The sequence below is a fragment of the Chanos chanos genome, chromosome 2 (assembly GCF_902362185.1).
Source record: "Chanos chanos chromosome 2, fChaCha1.1, whole genome shotgun sequence".
Lineage (NCBI taxonomy): Eukaryota > Metazoa > Chordata > Actinopteri > Gonorynchiformes > Chanidae > Chanos > Chanos chanos.
The window spans coordinates 19,119,571-19,143,530 of NC_044496.1; the positions used below are offsets into that span (position 1 = coordinate 19,119,571).

At 39.4% G+C, this 23,960-nt stretch overlaps 1 protein-coding gene across 3 annotated transcripts; it reads left to right on the forward strand.

Moving 5' to 3' along the window:
- The first annotated feature begins 1,611 nt into the window (after positions 1 to 1,611).
- On the forward strand, positions 1,612 to 19,015 carry ap1g1 (adaptor related protein complex 1 subunit gamma 1). 3 transcript variants are annotated; one of them, XM_030794314.1, is made up of 24 exons: positions 1,612 to 1,682; positions 9,704 to 9,907; positions 10,037 to 10,161; positions 10,522 to 10,663; positions 10,758 to 10,854; positions 11,623 to 11,699; positions 12,149 to 12,157; positions 12,815 to 12,910; positions 13,156 to 13,236; positions 13,319 to 13,417; positions 13,600 to 13,655; positions 13,750 to 13,863; positions 13,973 to 14,113; positions 14,498 to 14,552; positions 14,770 to 14,892; positions 15,027 to 15,116; positions 15,324 to 15,448; positions 15,663 to 15,767; positions 16,153 to 16,294; positions 17,272 to 17,398; positions 17,577 to 17,678; positions 18,122 to 18,282; positions 18,416 to 18,514; positions 18,735 to 19,015. In XM_030794314.1, the coding sequence occupies exons 2-24, from the start codon at positions 9,707 to 9,709 to the stop codon at positions 18,834 to 18,836; spliced, it is 2,469 nt and encodes an 822-aa protein (XP_030650174.1). In that variant the 5' UTR covers positions 1,612 to 1,682; positions 9,704 to 9,706; the 3' UTR covers positions 18,837 to 19,015. The 3 variants fall into 3 exon arrangements, with proteins under 3 accessions (XP_030650174.1, XP_030650172.1, XP_030650173.1); XM_030794312.1 differs by lacking the exon at positions 12,149 to 12,157; XM_030794313.1 differs by lacking the exon at positions 12,149 to 12,157 and having other exon boundaries at positions 1,623 to 1,693.
- The last annotated feature ends 4,945 nt before the right edge of the window (positions 19,016 to 23,960 follow it).

Here is a 23,960-nt window from a genome sequence, read left to right on the forward strand (position 1 = left end):
CAAGGTAACAAGTTAGGTGGTTGGCATAGCATTAACTATGATATTACTACCGTTTGCTGCCTCCTAGGGGAAACAGGACATGTAGCTTTACCGTCCAATTTATTTTACAGCCTACACAAAATTTCTTACAGATGTAAATTTGGAGTGTACGTCTGGGACGACGTTAGCCTATTGCGTCGCCCCTTAAGCATTTTAATTAATAATGTATTTTATTGTTATGCAAGTGATTTTGAAATAAAATGTACCAGTTAAACCAGAGAGCAGAGTATGACATAGGCTATCTAACAGAATAGGTTTCCAATCAGGTTTTAAGCGGTAAATTTGCTGAAATGAAATGAATGCTGGCGAAAGCCTTAGTAAGTCTGTGGCAGGCAATCGGAAGATTATTTCGTGTTTTTGGTTTTCAACCCTCTCTCATGGGCGTAACGTTTCAAAAACTCAGGGTCCAGCAGATGGCGTTCAATAGCATCATTCGTCGACCCGACACCGCAGACCTTTTGCCTCAAGCCCACGGCATTGGACAATAGTTATTAAACTGTAAAAAAAACAACAACAACAAAAAAAAACGTTGCCAACGACATTCTTTGGTTCGAAAGGTTGCTAAATTGTCAAGAAAACAAACTGTTTAATTGCTCCAGTTAATGAATGATACCTCAAGTTTAATGAGGAAAAATACTTTACCAAATATATAATTTGCGTCTATAGAATACAGTCTTCTGCGACCTGTCCAGGGTGTTTGCCCGCCTTTCGCCTTACGAGCCTGGGATAGGCTCCAGCACACCTGTGACCCTAACTAGGATAAGCGGCTTAGATAGTGAGTGAGTGAGAATACAGTTGTCTAAATCCAGGCCTGAGTACAAAAATGTCTCCATCTGACCAGAACAGCTCTCGTTTAGAGTTCAGGAACGCAGGCATCACAGAGAAACTCCAGGTTTATTATTGTACACAGATAAAAAGATTTAATTTATTCTTAACTGAGAATCTAATCAAAGTAATTGACTGGGCAAGCGGGATTGCCATGGTTTCAGAATGTCCCCGTTTCTGCTAACTGGCTAATTAAACTTTTGAAGTGATGGAAATTCGTCATTTCACGAGCACTTTATGAGGAACTACTACAGTGACTCCTTAAAAGTGACACAATATTACAAGCAGACGTCATCACTGACTGCCACGAGGTGAGGTGCAGACCGCATCACCGCTCATAGGGCAAATGTTAATCATCCGCTGAACTGACACGTAGCGAAATAGTCTAAAATAACACGTACGCGGCGTTCAGCCGCTCTGTGTTGCTACTACTAAATTACAGTCACGTCTTTATCAGGAACACTTGCAAGAGTAAAGCTGATTAAAATATGATGTACAAAATCAAGCATACATAATTATTGTAAAGTCAAGTGTGACCACTCACCATTCATTCGTTGCTTGGTTACAAGGAAAGCGTAAAATGTATTATACCTAGAATACCATCTGATTGGTCCATTTAATAGGACAGACGTTCTTTAAGAAATGATGAATGTATCGTTTTTATCACACCTTGAAGTTTAGGATGTTATTCAGAGTAACCTTCCGCCTGCGGTAGAAGTGCTGAGGCTAGGTCCGCCGCCATTTTGAATGTCTGGTCTGTTCCTCCCTCCGTCGCAAATAGAGAAGATTCCAGTTGTCTTCTTGTGTCAGTACGGCTGGTGAGTGAAAGGTATTCGAACATGAGAATTAAACCTCGTTTTTGTGTGAACTAGTTGGCAACTATGAAGGCATTCGGAAATGGTCCACAAATTGATAACGGCAATGCCTACTTCGGCATCATAGGAAGTGGTACAAGCTAGTTAGCTGTTAGCCAATATTACTTAGCTACTAAGTGTACTGAGGGTGTCTGTCACTTAGCACAAGTGTCAGTTGGCCAGCTAGCCATCTAGTTAGCAAACGACAGAGTCTCTTTTTTGCAATGTTTTTGCCGGTTTAGTAGCCACTTTAATTACCTGGACATCTAGAATAGCTAACCACACTTTGTTAACCTATACTATCAGTACGCTTCCCGGGAATGCAGTGTACCGTAGTTAGCTAATGTAGCATGCTAACATTAATCCTTTGCAGCATCGATGTATAGTTTGAGGCCTTGTTTGCTAATTAGAAAGCTAGAAATGCAACGAGGAATGGCTTAATTATTCTTTTGGCCATCTGAGGCATAAATAAATATTTCATGGCGATGCTTAGTGTTTGAATGTTTCACTGAAAGGAGCTGGTGAGTCTCAGATAGTGATTTGCAAGTCAACTAAAAGAGGAAACTTGCCCTGTCCAGTGGATGACGACCTCATTCTCGCCAATGAGCTGAGAGCGCTAACGAATCATGAATTTGCGTTATTGTTTGGATTGTTGAACGTTATAATGTTCCTATCAAATTTAACCCCGCTAATAATTAATAGGTTATCAAAGGTGAATTAAGTACAGGTCTGTACCTTGCGTTACAAGGGACGCAGTACTCCATATAAGATTAAGCTCGACTATTTCCCTCTTTGGAACCTAGCTTTATGTTGCAGTTAGCTAACGAGTCGTCAGGTGAATCAAGTATTGCTTGTTAGAATCGCAGTTCGCAGTATTGTTTGCACCATCATTTAGATATATGTAAAGATACGTTCTTGTAAGTGAAGAGCTTTTCCACACTATGTAAACTGGATTGCTCTGCCGATTAATACAAGGCGGATTTATAGATTGGAATTCACGTTTTTAATAAGCTGAAAATGTTCATGTCGCCTACGTGGCACATTGTGGAAAATGTACAGCCAAGTGACCATGCAAGAAGAACACCAGAGTCCCCTTAGTTTCTGTTTTGTAGATCCTCAACTTCAATCAAGTCCTGCTCCTTTAAGGCTGCAGAAAGATGTGATCAGGAATCAGGTTTAGGTTGTGATGATTTCTGTAATTGGCTCAAAAGGGTCTGCGGTGCTAAGAGTTAATCTTCTATATAAGTGTAAACAAGTAGATATGCAGTTTCCTGTAAACCTTTGTGATGTACCCAGTCCACCAGGTTTGCCTACTGCACAGAGCATATTTGCATTGCCTATGAATGAGTTTCATTTTTTTTGACCACAGAGTTATAGAGGTAACAGAGGCCTATTGCTTAAACAGTTCTGTTGTATCCCTGAAATAAAACCTCAAAATATATCATGCCAGCTGTGCATGTATAGTTTCTCATTTGTATGGCAATCATTACTGTATTGTTGTCATTAATATAGGAATATGACAAACATAGAGACCTCAGCCTAGTTGTGTTTCATCAAGATGATTACTTATACCTCACTGATAAGAGCTGCTAAGCTACATCAAGCTGTATAATGGTTTTAGTGATATTTCTTCATTTCTTTCAATGTATATTCCATATTAATTATGATAATGTAATATCATGATACAATTATTACAGAACCACATCCATAATGATAAAGTTTGCAGATGAAACGTATGTCTCGAAGATAGTCAAATCAGGAGGGATTGATCCATGGGATAAAATATGCATGAGAATAGATGTATTGTGATGAAATAATTGCTTGTCCTGCCCAAATTAGTCACATTTCATGGACACAACTTGCCAAATATGGTAGGCCTGTTTTGTTCAAGGTCAGAGGTTTTAAGTCCATGAAAAAATCAAAGTGATTGGTGACACTTCAGCTAATTTTTTGTCAGCCCAGTTATCCCCTCAGTTTCTTCATTTTACTCATTTTGCTCCTGCTTTTACATAGTCATCACTGTCTTAGTAATGTCTTCGTTTGGAAGGGAGTTGCTAAATTAGCTATCAAAGCTGGTAAATAGCTGGCTAGGTTGCTGGTTAAGTGCCTACCTCAACATGTTTGTCTGAGACCTGCGCAGAGCTTCTTATTTGTTGTTTTTCAATTATCTTTGTTTACATTTTATTTTCATGCATTTTAACATGATTCTGCCAAAGGAGCCTGTTGCCTGCTGAGTGGGAAATTTTCCTAAAACCAAAATTACATCACATTTTGTGACCTAGTAAACTCCATTTATTCAGCTTTTCTCTCAGTGAAGTGGGTAGGGTATGTTCACTTTTGTAATATTAAGTTCATGCTTGTTGGATGGACGAGGTCATTTTATTGTGGTGGTTGCAGTTACCTCTTTGGAGTAGCTTGGTTTAAGGTGTGATGCAGTCTGTAGGTGGACTCCATTGTGGATTTCATGTGTTGTTTTTGTTCCTTTCTTGGTTGCTAGGCTCAGTTTCCATGTGACTAGCTCTCAGGGAAGAAGCTGCTAAGATGTCAGGTGCAGCCTGGCTGTGAATGGTGATCAACATGATTGTATTTATTCTTTTTTATGTTTGTTAAGCACAGTTTGCCAGCATTTTAGTGACCATAATCCTCTTTGGCCATAAGGAAGTGTGAAAAAGTTTTGAGAATGACTTGACCAATACATCAGAAAAAGTCACCTGTCTCTTTACTGCATTTTCAGGCTTGGCCTCAGCACAGCCCTTTTTCTTTGTCCTCCTGACAAAATGACCTGAAGTTAGAGTTTGAAATTGCCTGGCGCCAGAAATCTGAAGTGTGGCCACACAATGGAACAGTGGCCTTTTTGTCCTAGGGGTGGATGTATGACCACATAAAGTTGACCTTGTTGAGCATTCCTTTGGCTGTTGCACCCTAGCTACTTGCTGTATGTTAACTCCCCAACCCCAGTGGCAACCCTTAATCCATCAGAGGAGCTGTAATTTAATCAAAATTCTTTTTCTTCAAAATGACAAAAGATTAGTGGTCATTTGGGGCAGAACATTTACAAATGAAATGCCTTGAGCTTATACTGCTGGATAGAGGCAGATTGCAAATGAACTAGGCCTAAATCTCGTCAAGCAGAAGGGTATGTTTCTCCTTTAATCACTCCCATCTTTCACTGGTAGATTTTAAAATACTTGCGGTCCTTGGACTTCTTTAATATTAGACATCCTGAATTATATTCTGATACTGCCCGGGTCATGACTGGTTTGACTTTAATATTTTTTATTGCTGTTACTTAGTTATTTGTTCTCGAAGTTTCTTGAAGGAAGTGTCGCTGAAATTGCCAGTGGACAGATTTTGTTAATGTATTTAAACCCTTATCTGAAATTGGGTAAGTGCAGACTTTGTGTTTGTCTGCGTTCTGAAAAAGAACTGCAATGAAGTGTTCTCCTGGCTAGCTGAACCTCTGCATATCCTGATCAAAAGACATGTGAATGGATAGGAAGCCTAACCCCTGCTCTCCTTTAGTGGGCACTGCACAGGCCTCTTATTCAGCTTTGATCTTTGAATTCTTACATTAGCAGCATGTCATGTAGCCACGCTGATCCCTGCATTCTTCTCAAGGATTCCTCCTCCTCCTTCTCCTCCTCCTTGTAATGAAACCCTTTTTCTAACCAGATAAGTCATTTACAGTCTTTAGGTTTATTTTTGAAGCACGCCTTTTTGTCTGTATTTTCTGTCACTGTGATTTACAGAAAATCTGCTGCATGTATGTTTTAGAAGAGAGGTTTACACTCCATTTTCTAGGAGTATGCCAAGAAGGTGAAAGCAAACAAATAATAGGCGCTTGGCAGTGTTTCCCTCCCAGCACTTTGACCTTCAGAGATGAGACTGAAAGCTTTTACCTGAGCCAGTGTATACAATGAGCTGTTTTCCCTTTTTTTAATTCAGTTTAATGTCATGTCTCTGCAACAGTTAACATTTAGGACAGTTTGGTACAAATACTCATTTCTAGTAGTTGTGAGTTTGTCCTCATAGTAAAAGGTAGGACCCTTGGATTTTGGCGAGCTGATGAAGCCGATGACCTCTAGCCAATCCACAGCTTAAAATTTTATTGACAAAAGTGGTAATTTAGTGAAATGAACATTTAGACAAACCCATGGAAATGTAACCTAATAGGTTTGTTTTCTTGATCTTGATGTATCGCATATGTAGCTGTGTGAACTGCATGGCGTAGTGTTGTAAATATTTTTGTTTGTTGATTGAAAACGCCATAATTTTGGCTTTTCACAATCATGAACGCATTTGCGGAATGGTAGATGTGAGAAAAGTATAGCTTGAGGAAGCAGTCGAGAAGATAATATCTTGTATGTCTTTAGAAATGCTTGCCTACAAAGGAGTGATGCACCAATACTGCTCGTTGGTACTTGTATCAGGCCGATACAGCACGGTAAACACTTGGTATCGGCACCATAATTTAATGCTTCCAATTACGAGTACCCTGACGTATAATGACATAGCCTGTAAACTTGCCGCGAAACTAACAGCAGAGCCCTGGTATTGCAATCAAATTTGGAATCAGCGATTTGAAATTTCTTTAAACTTGAAAACAAAGAAAGTATAACTGCTAATTGTAATATTTGTAACACAACAATTTCAAGGGGAGGCACAAATACAAAGGACTACAACTACGTTTCCATCCTTTGGCTTCCACAGCTCAGAAATTTCTATCAGCGCCATGCACTAGTGTGGAGAGTGAGTGACTCTTCAGCGCAGCTTCTCAAGTTGTTAATGTGTGAGTTAATATGTGTGAGAGAGCGGAAATGCTCCTCTTTATTAAGGGAAACCTTCCCATTATGTCTGCGTTTACTCAGCCAAGCCAGATAAGCTGTGTTTGTTATCAGTTAGCTAGACTGTTTGTAGCTGGCTACCAGCTTTGTAGAGAAGATGCTTAAACGTTTCTGTGTTTTGAATAATAAACATTTTCTTTGAGTGACTATAAAGCTTCTTTCACACACTCACCCCAGCATCCAATAGCTAATAAACATTTGAAAGTGAGGCACTTATGCAAGTACCCTTTTTAAGTTCTGTACCTTGAATGATGTTCATGAACAAATTATAGATTCAAGATCGGTTTTGGCTCTCTGAATACCAGTTGTTGAGCTACAGTTGTTTGTAATAGGATCATAATAAGATTATTGGCATTAGTGTAATTCATTGTGGAATGACAAGACCTTTTCATTCCGTCTCTCATTATACGTTTCCAGCTTACATTTCTTGTTTGTCCCTAAAAATCAATAGTTAACTTTTTTAGTGCTTGAGAGCACTTGAGCTCCAAAAACAGTCGTCAGTTGTCAGTAATCATTTAGCCTTATTATTGAAGTATTTTTTCATGATTTGTTTTCCCAAGAAATGCAGATGCATATAGATAAGGTCCACTTTTATTCACCTTTTTTTTTTTTTTTTAATTTATTAGAAGCACCCCTTTAAATAGTTAAGGCTTTGTCAGGGCAAGGAAGGCCACCTGAATGATCATCAGAAGTGTTTTATTGTAATCAGATGTCTCGTTCTCTGAAAAGGAGGCAACTAGAGCTCCCATAGAACAGACTCTTCTAACCTGAAACCAGTCATCTGCAATGAAGCTCTTTTAATTTCAATGTGTTTCTTTCACATTTCTCGAAGTAACCCAGATGTTTTTGATCGGGATGGTCATGGAGTACTGCTAAGGGAAGTGACTGAGTAACTGAAATTTGTGGGTTTTAGCCGCAAGTATGAGAGCTCACTGCATCTAAAGAAGACATCTAACGTCAAGATTTCTCCAGTGGCTTGTGGCCCTCAATATAGAAAGTCTAACGATTGTCAGTTACTTTGGATAAGAGCATCAGCTGACTAAATGTCAATTACATTATTTTTGTTGTCTTTGACGACACACTTATGTATTTTCATCTAAGAGGATTTCTCTGTACGTCGTCAATTTAGTGAGTAGGCTTTTCTTTTGTCCTGTAGCAGCATCAGCTGTTTCACTGAAAGGCAGTGAGATGCTGAAAATGTCTTTGTTCAGCAAGTAATTACCGTAGTCTCTCTTGCTGTCGCAGCTTAATTATGGGCTGCATGCTAACGGATAAAAGAGCAATGTTCCTTTGCAATGGCCAACCATAAAGCACCTCTCCTCAGTGTGGAGGAAGAAATAGTAATAACGCCGTGTTTGTTCTAGTATTGTGTGTGATGGATCCCCTAGTGTGGCAGTGGGGATTAACACATACTTTCACCAGGCCCTTCACTTCAGTAACCATGACTCTCTTGGCCCTTCAGCTGCTAAAGCTGGGACTTTGTTTCAGGATTCTCTAGTTTCTCATTATACCAGTGAACGAAGGTTGGTTATGCATGAGCGTGGGTCACTCAGCTGAAAATGAGGATTGGTCCAAGCTCAGTTTTACCACACTTTGAAAACTAGAAAGGAGGTCTGTGCAGTGTTTGTTTAAAGCAAACCTACCTAGCTACAACCATTCCAAAAGGTTTGCCCTTGTGTGGAATGTTTCCTGACAAGTATCCAGTTGTTATGTTCAGATCCCACAAAACGGAGCTCCTGCACTCACAGATGTGATGTCATCTGTTCTGTCAAGGTTGTCATAAATTCACCTTTTTGCAGCATTTTTAGTTTGAGCTCTTGACTAGGGCTCTTCTGGTCAGTGCCATGCTGTCCTCACGCCTCATTAACCTAACTTGTTTATGAGCTTACGACAGTGCTCTTTTACCTGTGTGCCAAGGCTGGAAATGACCTGCACAGATTACGTTTATTCTACAAGGTAAAACGGACGGCATACTCTGGTTTTTAAAATACTCTCGGATTATATCAATTATCAGTTGTTTTTGTAAGTGACCTGTTGGATTTAGATGAACGGCTTTCAGAGGAGATCTTTTGCCTTGGATGCCTCAACATCCTCTGAAGTGAAAAGAGCCATCATGTTGTTGCTCTTACGTGTCTTTGCCAGCCATGTAATAAAGTGTAGACTCGTGAAGCAGCATTTTTTTTCTGTTCTGGACAGCAGTAGCACCATTTCTGGTTTGCGCTGTGTGGGTTTGAGCTCATATCAGATGTTCAAGAAGCAGGGTGTTGATATGACCTCCCTTGTTTAGCTGAATGTGAAAAGGCAAGAATTTAATCTAACCAGGACGCATGTACTCTTCTTAATTTTTAATCAGGCTCCACTGGATTGAAACCTTAGCACTCACCACTGTAGACAGTGAAGGAATGGAATTTCACATGAGGCTCTTCTGTGCATCAACACATTAGCTTATCTTATTGATTATGCTTTTACTGATTCATGCTTCCTGTTTGGTATTTGTCAAGATAAAGATGTCTAACAGATGTGTTTGTCATTTTTTAGGTGTAGCCTTGTCTGTACATGAGTGGGAGATAAATAATAAGACTTTGTGCCACAGATAGGCCTACTTAAAGGGCTGGCTCGAGTGAGTGGGACTGTGGAAAAAGTGATTCACAAAGCCATAGAGTAGTCCTCTGGGCAGAATTTACTTGTCTTAATAAAACACATATTCTGTCATAAACATCTTCTTAGTGGTCAAAATAAAGTGAAGTAAAAAACAGATTGTTAATTACAAGGTCACAATCTATTTTCATTTGTATAAGTTGAGCAGCCAGGAGATATGTAATGAGTAGGCTTTTGTTAAACTTCTCAGTTATTGAAAAGTATTTTCTTTGCCATTAGCTCTGATTATTGCAAGTCATAAACAGAAAACTGATTAAATTGTATCTGACTGATATCCAATGACACTCCAAGTTCACATTAAATAGTCTAAGATTTTGTATGAATATAAGCAGAACAAAGACATGAACAGGTTAAGAGAATTTCTTGGAAGAAAAGCACAGCACAGATGCATATGCTCCCATTAAATGCTGTTTGATTATTCCTTTGTGTGAGTTACTCAGTGTCACGGTGTCCCACTCATGGATATGCTGCGCTGTATTTCAGAGGATGCCAGCTCCGATCAGACTGCGGGAGCTGATCCGGACCATCCGGACAGCTCGTACCCAGGCAGAGGAGCGAGAGATGATTCAGAAAGAGTGTGCTGCCATAAGGTCATCCTTCAGAGAAGAGGACAACACTTATCGCTGTAGAAATGTGGCAAAACTGCTTTATATGCACATGTTGGGCTACCCTGCACACTTTGGTCAGGTAAAGCTCAACTGACGTGTCTCATTTTCACTACCAGGACTGTAATGTCTAGAGCAACTGAATGAGTGAGGCTGATGTTCTAACCTGCTCAAGTTTTTTCATCTTTGACGCGTTGATTTTACTTCACAGTTGGAGTGCCTCAAGCTGATCGCATCTCAGAAGTTTACTGACAAACGGATAGGCTATTTGGGAGCCATGTTGCTGTTGGATGAACGGCAGGACGTCCATTTATTAATGACAAACTGCATTAAGAAGTAAGCGAAGAATCTCAACAGTTTAAGATCTGCTCATGTCAGGCACATTTGGCAGCTTCGTGGGTGTTTGAATTTGTTAGAGGTGGGATTTAAGAGGACGTTGTGAAGTACAGGAGTAAAAGTACACTTGTCTGCCAAAAATGAGAAGTTTTCTTTGTGGTGCTTTGATGTTCTCTTTAGTATGGTATGTCCTTAAACCTGTCTCACCAGTTGTCATCTTTAAAAAAAAAATTCTCTTCCCATCCTTTTTATTCCTCGATGGTGCCTTTTTCTCTTTCCATCTGTTTTGAAATCTGCACTTGCATCTTTTCATTTGTTTCTCTCTCTTTTGTCCTCACTCTCTTTGTTTGCTCTTTGCAGTGATCTGAATCACAGCACACAGTATGTTCAGGGGCTGGCCCTTTGTACTCTGGGCTGCATGGGCTCCTCAGAGATGTGTCGTGACTTGGCTGGAGAAGTTGAAAAGCTCCTCAAAACGTCAAATTCCTATTTGAGGAAAAAGGTATTTCACAAGTGCTTACTGTCATACTTGGACATATTGGAAAGGCTGCCGAAATGTTTGAAAGCAATTTTATCTGAGAGCCTTTTGTCCGCAGGCAGCGCTTTGTGCAGTCCATGTCATCCGGAAAGTCCCAGAGCTGATGGAGATGTTCCTCCCTGCAACAAAAAACCTGCTGAGTGAGAAAAACCATGGTGAGACATGTTGCCGAACTTTGACTTTTGTGACAAATTTGGGGTTTTGCAGTGATTGTGTTTTGTGTGGGCCTATGAGGCTGTTGACATAGTTTATGGCTCTTTAGTGAAATAGTGTCACACTCATTTCTCTTCACTGTGGTCTTGTGAAATAGCAATACTGATTATTTTTAATATGCCAGATGACCTCTTCCAAAGTGACCAGAGTTCTCAATGAATTGCATTCCCCGTAACTTTGTTTTGTCCAAACAACTTTGTAGCTCACAGTAAATGAGGAGGAGAATGCTGTCTCATAGTATTTTAGATGATTTTGTGCTTGCTAATTTGCCCACTGTATGAACTGACTACAATGAGTCATGATGGAACCACACTTCTGTTTTACCCCACAAGCCAAATACATTTGCGCAGTGTCACTATTTAAATGTGCTCAACAAACCCTCACATTAAACAACTGCAGTTTGAGTTTGTGAATGTGTTGTTAAAAGGGGTTGTTCCAGTTGAATGCCTGGGCTCCAACAAGAGGCTGATAATGTACTTGAAAGGATGTGTGACAAACTGCTTAATTTAGTAGAAGGGCTTCACTGGGTGCCCACTCTTAATCTGCAGATATATTTCAACTGTATCGTTTGAGCGTAGAAAGTATGCTTCTGTCAGCTTGCTGCTACATTTGAATATACAGCAGAATAGGTGTTCAGGAATCTTTTAATGATCCAGCTGAAAGCTGTTGAATGGAAGCAGAACATTGACCTTTGTACCTGTTTCCTCTAGGTGTTCTCCACACATCAGTGGTTCTACTCACTGAAATGTGTGAACGGAGCCCTGACATGCTCTCTCACTTTAGAAAGGTAGGTTGTGGCTTTGTCTGGCTTGTATCACAACGATCTTTTAATGAATGGTCTTCAACAAAAACATAATGGGATGGAATTGAGTGTGTAGTCGTAGATTCTTGCACATGATGCTCTAGTGTATTATGTAGATGTTTGAGTTAGACCTTTGAAAAAAGAAGTACACCTCATTTTTATATTTGACTTGAACTGCTCCTACCTGAGGGTCTTAGAGTGCTCTTTCCTTGGAGATCAGTGCTTCTTCCTTTGCTAGTCCTTTTCTCTTTCTGTGTATCTACTGCTACTCCTCCCCTCAACCTGAACAGATAAACTGGCACGACCACCTCCCATACCCATAATTGAAACATTATTTTAAACTCTCTGAAACTGAATCTTTTCCAGTCTCCCCCCTAACATCTACCTCATATTTTTTCTGTCATTTGTCTGTTACAATTCCTGCATTGTGTTAGAATGAGAAGGTAAGAGTACATTCTGGTTTCATAGCTGGTGCATGCTCTTACAGAAATCACTTCACATGGTCACTGTAGAAGTAGTCAAATTGTTCTTAAGAGTAATGTTTTTTTTCCTGTTTATTATTGCCAATTTTATTTTTTGTTTTTGAATGTCATGACAGGGTAACGTTGTACTCATAAGCATTCCTCACTTTTGTTCGGAGTTCATGATCAGATTATTTTAACAGCTGTCATCCATTGAATCTCATTTAGTGTGTGTGAAAAAGATCATATTGTATTAATTGCTTCAGGATCACAAATTAATCTGTATGTCAAAAGTAATCTTAATAGAGTTATATTTGAATTTGCTTCTAACTTACAGTTATTCACAGTCTGTGGAAATTAAAACGTCCCAGAAATATAATCATGAGTGATGTAATAGTCTTATGTTCATGTCTGATTTTCTTGGAAGAAACATCCTAACCCAATTGACAAGGAGATTTAAAAAAAAAATGTGCCTCTTTCAATTAACATCACTTCTCTGTTGTTTAGACAGTTCCTCGGCAGTGCTGTTTCATTGACTTGTGTAGTTTGCCATTTTGTTCAGCTCAGACATTTTTAATTATCAGACCTGTGTTGTAGGTGGCTTTGCTGACACCACTTGTTTTTCTGGTTTTGTTCTAGCTGGTTCCGCAGCTGGTGCGAATCCTGAAGAACCTGATAATGTCAGGGTATTCTCCTGAGCATGATGTGTCCGGCATCAGTGACCCTTTCTTGCAGGTTAGTACCTTTGAGACATGCCCTGTGGCAGCTGTTTTGGCCGATCAGTGTGGCCTTTCCCAGATGCCATGTTTTCTCCTCTGAACGTTTTAGGAGTTTTGTATCTGTCAGCTCATCATATTTTAATAGAGATTTTTCAGATTCTGAAGTTCTGCAATAATCTGCAGTCTTTTATTATGGCATTCATTATGGAGACTCTGTCGTGGCTAAACTGTGATTTGATGCATTATGTGGGCTTATCTCAGGTGCGGATATTGAGGCTACTGAGAATTCTGGGAAGGGGCGATGATGACTCTAGTGAAGCTATGAATGACATTCTGGCACAGGTAATTTGTCATTTGGATCTGATTTATAATGTCAAAACTGATTGTAGTTGTCCCCCCGAGACTTATTCGTTTTGCTCACTAGGTTGCTACCAACACAGAGACGAGTAAAAATGTTGGCAATGCAATCCTTTATGAGACAGTTCTTACCATTATGGACATCAAATCAGAGAGTGGATTGAGGGTGAGTCCTGTTTTATTTCCTCTTGTCAATTTCTTTTTGGATAATACTTTGACATACCACTAACTGCATCACTCTCATGTTACACACAACGTAGTATGTTGGTTGACTGCCATTGAATGGAACGATAAAAATGTATCAAATAGTAATAGAAATAAAATAAGCTGGTTTAATATTGTTTTCAGGTGTTAGCTATCAATATCCTGGGCCGCTTTCTTCTGAACAACGACAAAAACATCAGGTTGTTTACTTTGTTGCTATTAGCAGTTAATTTATTTTTAAATATTGTCAAATTTTGACTCATGAGCAAAACTGACGTTTACTTTTCCCCTTAGATATGTTGCACTGACATCCCTATTGAAGACTGTGCAGACAGACCATAATGCAGTGCAAAGGCATCGGAGCACCATTGTGGATTGTTTGAAAGATTTGGATGTGTCAATCAAACGGTAATGAAACAGTGAAGGCTGATATGTTAAGCTCTGTTTTAACTGATGCGTCTGTGGTTGTCAGTGTGACAGCTGTTGACATTTGTGAAACCTTATGTGGCCTTTGTAGACGTGCGATGGAGCTCAGCTTTGCACTGGTGAATGGAAACAACATCAGAGGCATGATGAAGGAGCTGCTTTATTTCCTGGACTCCTGTGACCCAGAGTTCAAAGCCGACTGTGCGTCGGGAGTCTTCCTTGCTGCTGAGAAGTAAGGCCGAATTAGATGTTCCGTTGTTGTTCAAACTCATAAACTTTGCAGAGGCAGTTGCAGTGACAGGAATGCTGGTGTTTTCGTTAACAGCGCAGGTAATCATGGCTGAGTTGCAGAGAGATTGGCAGTGATTTCATGCTTAGCTGACAAAAAGAGCAGTCTGTTTACAGTTTACATGGTTGGAACAAACTCCTTGCTTGTAGTTTTATAACTTGAGTTAATGGGTAATGAGTAATTTATTACAGCCCTGTGTAGTGATAAAGCGAGTGATCCATTGTCAGAGCACAACCCTGACAGTTTGACCCTCAGTGACAGCATTTGAAAGTGCTCTGCTCTAATGGAATATAGTGAGATTTAAATGGCACTTTTCTGTCTTCACAGGTATGCACCCTCCAAAAGGTGGCACATAGACACCATTATGAGAGTTTTAACAACGGTAAAGACAATTTCACTCCAACTGTCAATCAACTCCAGTTTGACTCTGGTACAATATTGAATATTTTTAAGCTGTTGTATGATGATACCTAAGAGTGATCCATCGACTGCATACAGATGATGATCTCATGAATTCTGACAACAGCTTCTACTGGATGTCTTTCTTCTGTGCTTTAAAACATGCACGAACTGATATATACTACCTTTGCTTGATTTAGGCGGGCAGTTATGTCCGGGATGACTCTGTCCCCAACCTCATCCAGCTCATCACCAACAGTGTGGAGATGCATGCCTACACTGTGCAGAGGCTCTACAAAGCAATACTGGATGATATCTCACAGGTTAGTGGAGCTCTTAGTTGGCTTTTCTGTTACTGTTCTGCTGAATGCAGTCTTGTACTGTGCACAGCCATGTGAAAACTAAATGGTAATTTTGAAATAAGGTCAGATTTTAATATTGATTCTGTTCTCCACAGCAACCTTTGGTCCAGGTGGCCTCTTGGTGCATAGGAGAGTATGGAGATCTGTTGGTCTCAGGCCAGTGTGAGGAGGAAGAGCCCATTCAGGTAAACTTCAACAAGCTATGTTGGCTCTACGGGAGAATAAAACATTTATGGATTATTAGATTGTCACATGTCAAGATAAGTCTGAAATTATATTGCGGTTAGCAATCCAGGAGCTTCTCTTTCATGTGTCAACACTCAATCATTCACCACCTGTGACTCTGCTACCACATAATAGTGCTGTTTCAATTGTCTTTGCCCTGGCTGCAGGTTACTGAAGATGAGGTCTTGGATGTTTTGGAGGGCCTTCTGGTCTCTAACTTGTCCACTCCCGTCACTCGGGGTTATTCCTTGACTGCCATTATGAAGCTGTCTACTCGTTTCAGCAGTGTGAAGTAAGACCACCCCTGAAGAGTTCTAGGAGCAAATTGACCATTAAATGGCATAATGAGTCTCTCCAGGATATGAAAGTTTTTTTTTTTCCAGATTACTTTCAAGATACCCCCCTTTTATATTTTTGCTGCCTAAGCTTCCTTTAAAATTCATGATTCACTAAATATTTAATGTTTTCAGATGTTTTAGTTTTGCTTTTTCTTTGTGATGTTTCAGCCGAATCAAAAAGGTGGTTTCAATATATGGTAGCAGCATAGATGTGGAACTGCAGCAGAGAGCTGTGGAGTACAATGCACTTTTCAAGAAATATGATCACATGAGGTAAAAGCACAGACCACTTCCAAATCTTTCATCTCTTGTTGGATCTCAGCTACCCAGGTCAAATATTTTTTAATAGCCAGGATACCCAGGCCATCTGTAGACTGTAGGCTTATTAACTGTAACCTAAGCTATTAACATTGTTAATGAATCAGTTATCGTAAGGAAAGCATTTGATAATAGAAGAAAATATCTTGATGTTTTTGAATGATTTTGATGATACTAAGAATTGTTTTCCCTGCACTGTGATGTACCCCCCAAAATTAAAACTCTGTTTGGTTTTAATTTGCACAATTTCCGTACAATTCAGAATTATCCTTGCCAGTTTAATGTAACCAGGAATATAAAAATGAACTGTTTTCTTCACTTTCTACCTCTCATTATTAAGGCCTGCTTTACTGGAGAGAATGCCCATAATGGAGAAAACAGCAACTAATGGTCCTACAGAGATTGTGCAGACTAATGGAGAGACTGAGTCGTCTGTGCTGGATACAAAGCACCCAGCCACTGTTCCCCAACCGGCCAACCAAGTAAGAAAACATAACACGGTCAGAAGGCAGCTAGCCTGGATCACACCTGATGAGATTTACTCATGTCATTAGTGCTTTAGTTATCCACAACTGACAGATTTGCACATTTCTGAAGTCAAATAAGGGCCCTGCAGGCTGGGAGAATAAGTGATCCACTGGACTTGTATTGTTAAGATACAAAAAATGTGTAGAATGTGGAGCACAACGTGTTTTTAGCCTAAGGTGTGTTTCAGATGAAACATTTCCAAGTCTTAGATTTTCTAAATTAAAACGGGACTTATTGAAAGATTCTGAAGATCTCTTAATAAAAGACTCAATACAAAGTACTTGTTTGCTCAGAAAACTGGAAGGAGAAAAAAAGAATTCTGTGGTGTGTCCCTGAGGCATGGCTCATGCTTTCATATTCAGGAGGTTACAGGGAAAATAAATAAATGCCTTCATTATTAGTCACATCAACTACTTTCAAAATATATTGGGTGCATTGAGTTCTTAGGTGGCTTTCTGTGAGAATCCAACAAATGCATGAGCAGCAAAGGTTGAATTAAAAAATCGACATAGCACCGTCAGAACCAAGCTAACATGTTTTGAAGTACATGTGATCTTCAATATAGCTAATTTTGACCAGTGAGTATATTTCCTCAGATTTGTGTTCTGGGTGTCATAGTGAGTGAAAATATGAGGTCTGTTACTCAAGTTCCTGAAGAAATGAGCTAGCAGACAAGAACTGCTCAGTTGGTTAATACACCCACTCACTCAAATGTTCAACACAAATGTAAAAATGAGTTGAAATCTTGTTCTCATCACAGTGTCATTATAGGTTCCACAAAAAGAGCGCGTTAAAATAATTCTCATAATCGGACTTAGTGAGTCCTCAGCCACACACTTTGGTATGGCATTAATGCCTCGGTTATGGAATTGTGCCTTTTCTGTCACCACAGTGGTTTTAGTTGACAAATTCTTGTTATTTATCTTTGCAGGCAAACGATTTGTTAGACCTTCTCGGTGGTAATGATGTCGTGCCAGTGATCCAAACAGCCCTACCAACAAAACCTGCATCAGCGGGGGGAGAGCTCCTGGACCTGCTGGGGGACCTTTCTTTGACAGGTAGTCCAGACCCTCTCATACAGAAACCTCCCTTTCCACATCCACCATGTTCCTCTTCTCAAGTAGAACTCTCCCTTAAATCCTCTTTTCCTTACAGTTTATAGGTAATGCACTTGTAATGACACACCCTTCTGATAGTGTCTATTCCTTTCCCTTTAATCTCCTTCCCTATCCTTAGGTGGCCCAACTCCTGCACCCGCTCCCTCTGTACCCATTTCCCAGCCTCCTTTCCTCCTGGATGGCCTCTCCTCACAACCTCTCTTCAATGACGTTGCAGCAGGTGAGCGCCTTGTAAATCAAATCATAAACATGCCCCGAGCTGTTTTTGCATAGGTGGATGACTACTGCGAAGACTGGAAGAGCCATTAATGTTCTGTCTTGATTAAATTATATCAAATGAGTGGGTAGGAATGTTGATTCTATTTTGTGTATAACGGCCCCCAGCAGATGGTCTGAGTCATCCGTGCAGAATTTGGCCTTCCCACTGCATGGGAACCAGGGGAATCTTCGTAATCAGACAGTAGAATATGAAGTTGCTAGAGTCGTGGTCAAATAACAGTTAAATTGCACTTGGCAGTTTAATTTAGCTCCCAGGCAGTCATAGCTTATCTTATGGGACTAGGTTTTTTTTTTTCCCTTTTCTTCTTGGCATTTTTTTTTTACCGAAGCAACACCGTACCTGAAATTTTATATGGAGAAATTATTGTCTCTTTGTTTCTGCAGGTATTCCACCTATGACAGCATACAACAAGAATGGACTGAAAATAGAATTCACTTTTGAAAGGTCGAACCCGAACCCCAACATTGCAGTCATCACCATCCACGCCTCCAATTCCACTGAGGCAGATATGACCGATTTTGTTTTCCAGGCTGCAGTACCAAAGGTTGGTCTGCTTCACAGCCAGCTGTGCACAGATAGCATTTGCAGAACGGCAGTTATTTGCTGTAAAGTCTGTCTTTTTTTTTTTTTTTTTCTTCTGTCTTTACCTTTCTCATAAATGTGCCCTGTGTTTGCAGACATTCCAGCTGCAGCTCCTCTCTCCCAGCAGTAACATAGTCCCAGCACTTAACCAGGGAACTGTCACACAGGTCATCAGGGTGCTTAACCCACAGAAGGTAAGATTACCAGGACGCAACAGCAAACTGCTTCCAAAAACCATCGTCGTTTCTCAGAACAGTACATCATCCACTTTTCTGAATGAAGGAGATGCTTGAAATGAAAATAAGCCAGAGAAGTTAATGCAGACACCATCTCTTCCTTTTTTGTGATGACACATTAGTTTTGCGTCGGATTTGGTTTTGAAATGTGATGTCTTATTCCTCCTCTAAATTACAGCAACAGTTGCGAATGAGGATCAAGCTGACGTACACATACAAAGGCTCTCCTGTTCAAGACTTGGCTGAGGTCAACAACTTCCCCCCACAGTCTTGGCAGTGATTTGCTGCCCTCTCAATCTTAAGGACCCATCAAGGGAACTATGGGAAAGATCTCTCCTCCCTCCCGTCCCTGACTGACCCCTCCCCTTGACATCACTGCAGGCTGCTGCCCCGAGTTGCATGGGAAGCAGTGAAATCTTCTTAATACAGTGTGTGTGTATGTATGTATGTGTGTGTGTGTGTGTGTGTGTGTGTATATATATATATATATATATATATATATATATATATATATATATATATCTATATACACACACACACACACACATATATACATATAAGATATGTATATGGTATAAAGACCATGATGACGATGACAATGATGAAGCATCACCAGAAATATCTGAATACATATCCAATTGCTAATTACTTTTGCTTTGATTTAGGTCTCACCACAATTTTTCGAGTTAGCAAAAACACCTTCCCTCCCACTCACAAAGGCACTCATCATAGTGCATGCACACCCACCTCATACTCACTCTGGCCCCCAAACTCCCCCTTACTATCCTTGGATTACACCAGTCTTGGCCACTCTAGGAAGGAGCTATTTGGTATGAGCACTTCTTTAATCTGTCTGTTTTTGTTTGATTCTCATTTTTAATCTGTCATTGGGTCTGGGTGTTTTTATGGGGGGAAAAAAAAATAGAACTCAAATTAATTGCAAAGTCTATAGAGTTTGCACTTTATTCCACTGTTTTTGGCATTTCTGAATCAAGAAAAGTTTTGATAGGGCTTGAAAATTATTTCAGTGTGTATTTCCATGTTTTCATAAGTTGGGTGTCTCTTTACTTAACTTATGTCCTGTAATAAAGATGTCCAGATCTATACTCCAAATGCAAGCCCTGTGGTTGCTATACCATATCCAATTTTAAATGATTTGTTATTGGTTTAAAAAAAGTACATGTATGATTAAATCCATCAATGCTAGATCAGTTTGCATCTTGAACACAATTGCAGAGTCTGCCCATTACCTTTTCAATCATTTCAGGGCAGAGTAGTTCCCTGCCCCCCCCCCCCCCCCCCCCCCCCCACCCCGAGAGTCTCTTTTTCATGTGTTAACCACCTTGGTCCCTTTGGAGGCTGTGACTTTGATGGTTTTTAGCGGGGTTTAGATCCTTCTGGGTCCGAGTGCTTGGTTTGATTCTATTTGTATACATGTTTGCCAGTTAAAGGGTCTGATTTGCCTTGATTTAGTACTAAAAATCAACTTTGGATTATGTTTAAGCTCCCAGCCTGTAATGAATATTTTATTCTGAAATGTGTTTGACGTATTAGAACTTTTGCTTGCTGGGATCCCCCCCTCAATATGAAGTGTAGCTTCTCTTAATTTGAAATTCAGATGTCGGAGTTGCTATGTAAATATGTAAGCAAGAGTCACTGATCAAAATAGGCTTAAAATGTTACTATACAATGTGAGAGACATACATCAGGATGTCTTTTCACTCATGAGCAGAATATGTTTTACATGAATGCACTCACAGGGTATCAGTACAACTATTGACTTTGATTCCTGGCTTTGGATTGGTAGAACCCTCTTTAAAAATGTCAGATAGCTGTTTTAACAAGGCAGTGACACCATAGATACTGTGGACAAATATACTGTATGTAAATGAGGCTTATCATGAATGTAGTTTTATGCACTGAATACGTTTTCTTTTCCGTATCTTTTTCCTTTTTCTTTCTTTCTTTCTTTCTTTTCTTTTTCTTTTTTTTTTTGCTCTTTAGTTGAAAGTTTTGATGGGTGTTTCCTCTGGTGATTTGACATTAAATTATTGCCTGATTTCAAAGCAATGTGCCTTTTGACATAACTGGTTGATAGTAGGCCTTCAGAAGTCTTCATGCATGAAAGAACGTTAAGGTGACAACTTTATGCAGACTGAGCGAGACATTCATCAGAAGAGTGAAGGGGTCTTACCCTGTTGTTTTTTTTGCAGTCATCTTACTCTTGAGTTCTGATCACTCTGAGGGCTCCTCAAAACATATATCAAGTGTGTTGTTCAAGTGACTCTGTTGATAGTGTAGATGTGTTTCCCAGATAAAATGCAGATCAAACTATCGAAAACATTAACCTGAATACCTCACAATGTTTTCTTTGTTAACTCTTAGTTGCAGCTGACTTTTTTTTCATCAAGTCACATGATCACAAGCCATCTTTGGGACAGTGTTAGTCTTTGCATTTTTACACTTCATTACTAACAAAGTACTTTTTTGCTGCTCTACCTTAGTTCTGTCTTCACACACAGGCTTACAATAATCACTTTTGTGTATTTCCATTCACTATGATACTCTGTCCAAGTTTTGTGACCAAATCAGAGATGTTCTTTGGCTTTGGAAATATTGATAGCGATGTTGTGTGTTTATAGAGGAAGTACTTCACCCTATAGGTTAATATTTTTGTCTTTTTTTGGACTAAATGACAATGCTATCTTGGCTTTTTCTGTATATATTGAGGGCTTTTATGATGCATCAGCTGTTCTGCTCATCCCTTTTTTAGATACCAAGAGTTTTCTAAGACTGCACAGTGTATATTGTTTGAAGACCTGTCAGAATCACAGTCTAATTTAAAGACTTCCCTGTTTTAAGAAATGTATTATGTTCTGCCTGTATATTGTAAATAATTGTAAAACAAGGCAAAAAAAGATAAAAATCAAATAAAATTCCATTTGAAGACCTATGAAGATTAGTTAGGAGCTATAACTGTATCCATATTTGTAAAAACTTCTTGAAAGAAACAATGAGCTGCCATTCTTCTAATCTTAACCATTGGTTGCGTACTCAATTTATTTTTATTTATGGGTTATTGTTTTTTTGTTTTGTTTAGTTTTTTTTTTTCCTTTTCCAGTAGGCTAATCATGTAGGTCTCTGAGTTTACAGTGAGTCCTGTGTAATGTACTACTGAGAGTTGAGTGTGCAATACTGCACGGGATCACTGAAGTAGCTGTAGGTTTTGAATGCCTGTGATAAGATAAGTTGATTTTGGTGGAGATGGCCATTTGCTGACATTTTCTGTAATAACTCTGCCCTGTCAACTCCCCTCAAACCCCTCTCCAGACGCCTCCTCCCCAAAACTCATGCTCATCTAGTTTCTCATTCTAGCATAGAGAGTGCAGGGTGTGATTCATAGGGTATAACTGATGTGGGTGACCTGCCCACAGTGGTCAAGGTTAAGCATGTGAATTACTTCTCATTTCTTTGACTTTCCACTAAAGCAGAGCTGTGGCCTCACTTCATTTTGAGCTGATCTAAAGAGGGTTACTTTTTGGTTGTTACTAACTTATATTAGAAATGAATTGCACAACATTCCAAGATTATTCATTGTTAGATGTATGTATTCAGTACTTCCATTTCAATTCATTCAGAGCATGGTTAATAAACTGTGATGAACAGGACAAATAACACGGACTGGGAAATCATATATTACCAGTTGCTTTGATACAGTACAATCATCACTGATTGCTGTTTTATTAGTGCTTACTCCCTGGGCCAGTCATGTGGCCAGAGCACGTATGAAGAGAGACATTCTTGTTCTGTTTTTTCTTTTTTTTTTTTTTTCCCCTCTCCCTTCCATGCCACACTTAGCTGTAACAAATTTCTACCATATTGAATTAAAAAAAAAAAAAATCACTTCTTCAAAGGGCAGTCATTCAGAAGTCATGCAGTGGTGTTCGAGTCATTTAGAAAAGAGACAATGAAGTATCTGGAAGTAGGTGTTGAAAACCACATTACTCATGCTGTAAGCATATTTCCACCAGGGGGAGCTGCTGGATATTTGAAGTTTTTTGCAAAGAGAAAGTAAATCCAGTGGTCTCATCTTGAATGTTACTTTTTTGCTTTGTATCAATACGTCCCAGTCACTTCATTTGATGAGTGATTTGTTGTTTTGGTTTTTTTTTTTTTTTTTTTTTTTTTCCAAGATGCAGTGTCCTACATTTAATTATATGCAAATGTAGGTGATCTTTACAAATACAGTGATAATGCATCTTCTACGTAAAAAAAAAAAAGGAAGAAGAGTAAGGAAACCAGTTGGAAAACTCAGCTGCTTGTTAGCCTCTTTTGTTTAATTGCTGTGTGTGTGTGTTTGGGAGAGAGAGACAGTGTGTGTGTGTGTGTGTGTGAGAGTGAGTGAGTGACAGATTGTGCGAGTTACCATGTCCTACTGCACCCTTCTTCACCTTGTAGGACACAATGTTTGGCTGCAATGATTTTTCAATTCTCAGCTTTGAAGCTGCATGTGAGAACCAATGTAAATATTGTCATTTCTACTCTTTATGTAAACTTCTTTAAATGCAAGATAAAAAAAAAAAGTCAAATTATTCAACAAATCCGCAACACATCCTTGACTCCTGGAACTGATGCATACATCTGGAAATGTTCTGTTCAAACTGATAATAATGTTATACAAATTGATTTTATCCTGTGCTAAAGTTGGCCAACGGCATTAAGTTACCCCATTCATTTGGATGTAGATGTTTGGTCAGGTGAACACTCCATGTATTCAGTGCTTGGAAGATTACCTTTTCCATCACCCCATTCTGTCTGTAAAGTGTAAAAAAAAGTAACAGTTGTTATTTTGGATGTGAATCTACTCATGTACCCCAGCTCCCTAGCATTTTACACTTGGTAAACAACCACATTTGATTTTGTGCAGGGGGATATAATATTGACTTTTTTCCAGATGCGTTGAGCTGAGTCAGAGTCCCATGTCCTCAAGGAGTGAGTGTTGGACTGAAAATAATTATTGATGATGATGACGACGAACGACGATGATGATGAATGAATATAAGTTGTAAACTATTACATGGGATGTTTTAGACTTATGGTGTGTGTTATTGTCTTGGGATGGAGGGAATGATCAAGAAAAATAATAAAAATTCAAAACTACTTACATGGCTGTGTTGATTTTGACTATGCTTCTTAGGAACCACTTTAAGAGCTCTCTTTCTTGGATTAAAGTGTCAAATTAAGAGCATCTCCTCGCATACCTGGATTTAGAAAGAAGTGCAAGGTCCATGTACCTTTAAGCAGTGCACAAAGTACAACTCCCAAATCTAAATACCTCACTCTGGGTGAAAAGTATGCGTATCATCTTGATTAAATGGCATGTGGCCTTCAAAGTATAAAAGTC

Excerpts from the sequence above, each read along its gene's own strand:
- ap1g1 (XM_030794314.1), top strand. The coding sequence starts at position 9,707 with ATGCCAGCTCCGATCAGACTGCGGGAGCTGATCCGGACCATCCGGACA. Across the intron at positions 12,911-13,155 it reads TCAGTGACCCTTTCTTGCAG|GTGCGGATATTGAGGCTACT; the intron begins GTTAGTACCTTT and ends GGCTTATCTCAG. Across the intron at positions 16,295-17,271 it reads TTCCCCAACCGGCCAACCAA|GCAAACGATTTGTTAGACCT; the intron begins GTAAGAAAACAT and ends TTATCTTTGCAG.